The sequence below is a fragment of the Anolis sagrei genome, chromosome X, assembly GCF_037176765.1.
Source record: "Anolis sagrei isolate rAnoSag1 chromosome X, rAnoSag1.mat, whole genome shotgun sequence".
NCBI lineage: Eukaryota > Metazoa > Chordata > Lepidosauria > Squamata > Dactyloidae > Anolis > Anolis sagrei.
In genome coordinates, this window is record NC_090034.1 from 42,210,815 (window position 1) to 42,217,374 (window position 6,560).

Below are 6,560 nucleotides of genomic sequence, written 5' to 3' on the forward strand. Positions count from 1 at the left end.
TTGTCACTGGTTTTTCAAGAATGGTCAAGGTTTGTGTCCCTGGGTTTCGAACAAGATGGGTAAGTTAAATTTGTATGTCAGTTGGAACAGGGCCATTTTTAATTGTAACTCCAGATATCTCTATCTATCCATCCAGACGTATGTACATATGTACATACATACATACATAACTTTGGATAGCACGGTGAAGGTTTGACAACCCTGTGGAGTTTGTTTTGCTGTCTGTGCCCCTGTTCAGAAGACTTCATCTCAATTTCTGTCCCTATGAGAATTGGATTTTGAAAATTTTAGTTTGTTGTGAGAACAAGGATTGGAAACAAAGATTGGTGAGAAAGTGGAGACACTTTTCCCCCATGATACTAACTCTTTCAGGAGTGAATTTCCTTTCCTCGGGGTAGATTTCTCTCACTTCTTATTGTCTCACCCCGTTCTTAACTGTGAATCGTTTGTAAGCTGAATATAATTGTTTGAACTTCTATGCTGTGTATATTGCTGCTAAAAGAACAAAGCAGAAAAGAAGGGGATTCCTGCGGGTGAACGTCAAGCAAGGATGGATGCTCAGAAAGAAGCCTATTGGTGTTGTCTCAAATATGGCACAGCACTTCCAAACCCCACACCACTTGATGTTTTTATTGCTTATGTACAAGAATATCAGAAACCACTTTTTTGCTGTTCAAAAAGGTAACAAACAGAGCAAGACAGACACTCAGCAGTTTGACATTTTCCTGTAGTGGTAGTCTGAACGGCAGAACACAAACGGGAGGCCAGGCTGCGGGCTTGGCAGTGTTGAGTCTCATTCGTTGCAGGCACGATTGGAGCACCAACGGGGACGGCTGCGGTTCCTTTGCAGGAGCAGTCTCCTCTACAGACTCAACAGGAATGAAAGACGTTCTCTGCCAGAGAACTTCACATGATCCAGAAAGAAGAAAAGTCCAGCTACTTGGTAAGGGCATTTAATGCAACTCTGGATTGCTCTGTTGGGCTCCTTTCCGTTGCTTCCAACTCCTGTATCTGTTCTGCTCAGAAGCAAACCACCTAAAATTGCTACATAGATTGAACTATCAACTACAAGTAGTGAACAAAACAAACACTGAACAATGTTTCAGGTAACTAACTTTAATAAGCTAAATTCTTTCCTTAAAATGTCATGGTTTGGTTGGTAAGTTCCTATTATTATCCATGGCCTAGATCCAACTGCTGCTTCCCGGCTAGAGTAGACCCACTGAGTCAAGGGTGTTGCCACGAGCGTTCCCAGATTCCCATTAATTCAATGGTTCTACACTAATAAGTTAAAAGCTCTGCTTCGCACACTTCCCCAAATTAAATATACGGTGCTTCAGCTATTTCAGCATTAAACCTGACATGAGCGACGTGGCTAACTTTGAGTTTTGCTCCTAAATTAGGATTTGAAGGCTTTAAAAAACAGTAGCATTTTATCTTATGTATGAATCCTGTTCCCTTTTAATACACAAGATCGACAATCTAAACTCTGACCCTTCTGAACGTTTTTCTCCTCATCTGCACCACATACAATACAAAGAGCAATCCAAAGAGCCTACTTCAAAACAAATTTCACATTTCCTTAAAAAGATCTCCATCGTACAGTAATTGATGCACCAAATTTACTCCCCCAACAACCACAACATTCCCAAAGATTCCTATTGCTTATAAATAACCAAGAAAAGTTTGTTTCTCAATCCATTTCATTTCCTTTCGGATTCTCCTTGGAGGTAACTGGCTGCCTACCGTTGCTTTACGAAAGCAAATCTGTCCTAAAAAAATCTAGAGAGCAGGCAAAGGTGAAGAACTTAAAGCTGCCATGTTTTCCCAACTAGGGTAGTGAGGGCGGGGATTTCGGGATAAAAAGGCAATGCCAGACACAAGGCAACTCGGGGATTTGTCCTGTCAGCTTCTGTTTAAAACACAGACACTTAGTAGTTATCGGAATGTCTAGACTCAGGAGGCTTCCTGACAGCCCCTACCCCCCGAAAGGCAAAGAGGTGCCTCCAAAAGCTTAGCCCTCCACCAGAAATCTAGGTTGTAGGGTACCAGCAGAAACAGCAGGTGAGACTGTCTGAGCATCCTAGAGCAACAGGAAACCTCAGGCAGCCGCAGACTCCCCCAGCGCCAACCTCCGCTGCCCCTGCTCTCTTCCTTCAGTGGTTGGTCAATGGCAAGCCACCCCTCAGAAGTTGACCACATGGGCCTGGAACACACCATCCTCCTGCACCAGCTGTAAAAGAGACGGGACGGGGGGGATGTCAAATTAATATCAATTTACTATTCAGCTCCATAGGACAACGGTCTTCAAGGGGGAAAAAAGTGTTTTTGTAAATGGGATCTGTGCCTGATATGCAATAGAATTGCCAGGAAGATGTAGGAAAATTCCTAGAAGATATATTTTGTTGGATGGATACGTGACACTGGGTACTGGGGCCATACTGCAATGTGCTGAATAAAACAGTTGTTCTATTAACCAGAAATTCACTTTTACATTACACAGCCCAACAACATCAACAAAAATGTCTTGGTGTCTTGATTTTGAGGTCCGTTTCTGGCATTCTTTGGGATACCGATTCAGAAAATGGCATGGGATAGACCAGGCAGGGGCAAACTTGGGCCCTCCCTCCATCTGCTTGCCCATGGAAAACCATGATAACCGTATCTAAGAAACTAGAGCTGGTATGGTCTAGCCCAAGAATGGGCAAACTTGAGCCCTCCCTTCAGGTGTTCTGGACTTCAACTCCTACAATTACTGTCTCAGACCCCTCCTTTTTCCTTTTCCCCTTTTCCGCTTAAGCAGCTTAAAGCTCTGGCATAGACACCAAGAACTGGGAAGCCCTGGCCCTTGATCGCTCTAGCTGGAAGTTAGCTGTGACCAGCAGTGCTGTAGAACTTGAAGAGGCACGAATGGGGGGAGAAAGAGAAATGTGCCAAGGGGAAGGCGTGTCAAGGCAACCCCAACTGAGACCGCCTTCCACCTGGAAACCGATGCCCTTGCTGCTGGAGAACATGCAGGTAAAGAATAGGGCTCCACAGTCACCTACGTACCCACCACCAGGACACCGCACTTGGGAGGACAATCTTACTTGGACAACGAGGGATCGTCTAAACCAAAAAAAACTGAGGAGGATGCCAGCCAAAGTCCATAGTTCTGGCTGTCCAGAGTAATCCTGTCTACTTTGACAAAGGGGGAAAAATCTGGATGTGATGTCCACAGCAAGTCCTTCCAGCACAAATGCAGCAAGGTGGTGAAGGATATCATATTCTTAAGAGTGATGTATAACTGAAATATCATTGTCAGCCCCTCATTTTTAAGGTCTGCAGAACTATGCAGTCCCCCCTTGAGATGACTGGTGGGGAGCATACCTCAGGGTCCGGCTTGAGGGCATGGGTTGGCTTCTGAGCCACAGGAGGCTTCTTCAGGCCTGGCTTGCGGGCAGCGCTTGGTTTTCCTCCCTCGGCATTCTCATTGTAGATGCCAGCCAAGGCATAGTGCTGCCTTCTCAACTCGCCAAGGCGAAGGCGCTCGTTCTCCAGTGTCTTTTCCAACTCCAAGACTTTCACCTGCATTGGAAAAAAAATCTGTCAGTGGTGTTTCTCAAAGCTATGCAGTGTTAGGTTTTGGTTTTCTCTTGCAGTACTTAAAACACTTCCACTACCACCACCATCTATCCCACCATACCTTTAATAAAATAAAATTATTCCCATCCAGTTACCCCCTTTCTCTTTGCACCCTGTTCTTCCTAAAGAGCCATGCACATTGAGGATGCTATGTGAGTAAAGTAATAGATTACATGAATAGGTTCTTAATTTTGCATCAGGAGTACACACACTGCAGTTATGTGGCTACATGCACAACACTTAGGCATCCAGGTTTCCATTTTTTTCTGGCTAAAATAGGGTGAACTATCTCTCTTGGAAGTTTCCAGAAGCAGGTTGCAAGTGACCTGCTCCACTGAATGTCAGAAACATCTACTTTTCGGAGGTAGAGTTGAAGCTGCTTCTGGTTTGAGGTGGGAAGAGTGTTCATACAATGTATTGTCAAAGGCTTTCATGGCCAGAATCACTAAGCAGTTGTGTGTTTGCCGGGCTGTATGGCCATGTTCCAGAAGCATTCTCTCCTGACGTTTCCCCTGCATCTATGGCAGTCACCCTTAGAGGTTGTGAGCTGTCACAACCTCTAAGGATGACTGCCATAGATGCAGGCGAAATTTCAGGAGGGAATGCTTCTGGAACATGGCCATACAGCCCAGCAAACACACAACATATTGTTGAAGGCTTTCGTGGTCGGAATCCCTGGGTTGTTGTAGGTTTTTCGGGCTGTATGGCCATGTTCTAGAAGCATTCTTTCCTGACGTTTCACCTGCATCTGCAGCAAGCATCCTCACAACCTCTGAGAATGCCTGCCACAGATGCAGGCAAAACATCAGGAGAAAATGCTTCTAGAACATGGCCATACAACCCAAAAAACCTATCACAATCTAAACACACAATAACCCAGTGTTCATACAACCCTTAGGCTGACTATATTTGCCCACCCCTGATCTATCTGGCCCATCTCTTGCTTTTCTATATCCCTGAAAACAACTGCTGAGCATGTTGTCCATCACAGAGCGGCGTTGCCTGATTCCTGTTCCAACAACCAGTAAAAGGTGGTGGGAATTCTACCACAGCAATACTGATCTATCCCCATATGTTTACTTTGATAAGTGGCAATATTTTGATCTGACATAAGGTGTGCCAACCATGTGACTGATTCCTACGTAATAGATTGTACTGGCTAGCGATAATGAGAGTTGTTCTCTCATCTTCAGGTTGGGGAAGGTTGGTATCTTCTCGCCTAGTGTTCTTTGACAAAGGGCCGCCCTTACCTGTGTCTCCATTTCTTCCTTTTTGAGCTTGATCAAGGACATCCCCGAGAAATCCATAGTGTCTGATTGAAAGAAGGAAAGGTGGACTTCACATATACTCTTATAATTCCATTTTTACTTCAGTGTTGTTCTTTTCACACTCCCTTCCTGGATAGTTTTGCAAGCCAGTTAATAACTATTTCAATGGCAAATGCCAGAAGGGTTTTAAGAAGGGATTTGTAATAATTTAAAGTGTTTTAACCTTTAAAGCCCTAAATTGTTCTGGCCCAGTTTGCCTGTCGGAACGTATCTCCTGCTATGAACCATCACACAGCTTAAGATCGTCAGGAGAGGCCCTGCTCTCGATCCCGCCACTCTTGCAAACGCGGTTGGTGGGGACGAGAGAAAGGGCCTTCTCAGCAGTGGCCCCCTGTCTGTGGAACTCCCTCCCTAAGGACATCAGGCCGACCACCTCCTTCTGTCCTTCAGGAGACAACTGAAGACCTGGCTGTGGGACCAGGCGTTCAACTAGAGCAGCTTTTCTCAACCTGGGGGTCGGGATCCTTGGAGGGGTCGCAAGGGGGTGTCAGAGGGGTCGCCAAAGACACAGTATTTTCTGTTAGTCATGAGGGTTCTGTGTGGGAAGTTTGGCCCAATTCTAATCTTGGTGGGGTTCAGAATGCTCTTTGATTGTAGGTGAACTATAAATCCCAGTAACTACAACTCCCAATGTCAAGGTCTATTTTCTCCAAACTCCAGCAAAGTTCACATTTGGGCATATTGATTGTCATGCCAAATTTGGTCCAGATCCATTATTGTTTGAGTCTACAGTGCTCTCGGGATGTAGGTGAACTACAACTCCAAAACTCAAGGTCAATGCCCATCAAACCCTTCCAGTATTTTCTGTTTGTCATGGGAATTCTGTGTGCCAAATTTGTTTCAATTCCATCATTAGTGGAGTTCGGAATGCTCTTTGATTGTAGGTGAACTATAAATCCCAGCAACTACAACTCCCAAATGACAAAATCAATCCCCCACCCAATGCCACCAGTGTTCAAATTTGGGTGTATCAGGTATTTATGCCAAATTTGGTCCAGTGAATGAAAATACATCCTGCATATCAGATATTTACATTATGCTTCAAAACAGTAGCAAAATTACAGTTGTGAAGTTGTCATGAAAATAATTTGATGGTTGGGGGTCACCACAATATGAGGAACTGTGTTAAGAGGTCACGGCATTAGGAAGGTTGAGAACCACTGAACTAGAGGCACTGACCAGAGGACAATGGCAGCTTGGAAAGGAAACTTGAACATTATGACATTACAACATTGGATTTGTTTGGCTGGACCTTGGTTTTAGCAGCGTGTTAGTTGAATGTTAAATTAATTTTTGATGATTTTTATAATGTTTGAATCAAGCTTTACTGTTTTTAATCAAATGTATATGTTGACAGCATCACTGATGCTTATGTAAAGCTGCCCTGAGTCCCCTTGTGGGAGAAGGGCGGGGTAGAAATGAAGGAAATAAATAAGTAATATAATTGGATTGAAGTTTGCCTCTCCCCCACCTTTTCTGTCCAGAGATAGACTCACCTTTGTCTTCAACTTGTTCCTGTCCCGACTTTGTCGAAGCCACAACATTGGCAGCCATCTCATTGACAGTGCGAGAGCACTCTTGGAGCTTACCCAGGTTTTTGCTGTGTTT

General features: G+C 44.5%; 1 protein-coding gene across 1 annotated transcript in view; it reads right to left on the reverse strand.

Moving 5' to 3' along the window:
• Positions 1–606: 606 nt before the first annotated feature.
• Positions 607–6,560, reverse strand: part of HIP1R (huntingtin interacting protein 1 related) — a 92,557-nt gene continuing 86,603 nt past the window's right edge. Inside the window, exons 29-32 of the mRNA XM_060785494.2 lie at positions 6,449–6,560; positions 4,875–4,936; positions 3,370–3,567; positions 607–2,233 (exon numbers count right to left, since the gene is read on the reverse strand). The exon at positions 6,449–6,560 is cut by the window's right edge and continues 12 nt beyond it. Coding sequence (XP_060641477.2) covers positions 2,186–2,233; positions 3,370–3,567; positions 4,875–4,936; positions 6,449–6,560 — 420 coding nt within the window. The 3' untranslated portion in view covers positions 607–2,185. The remainder of the gene's footprint in view (positions 2,234–3,369; positions 3,568–4,874; positions 4,937–6,448) is intronic.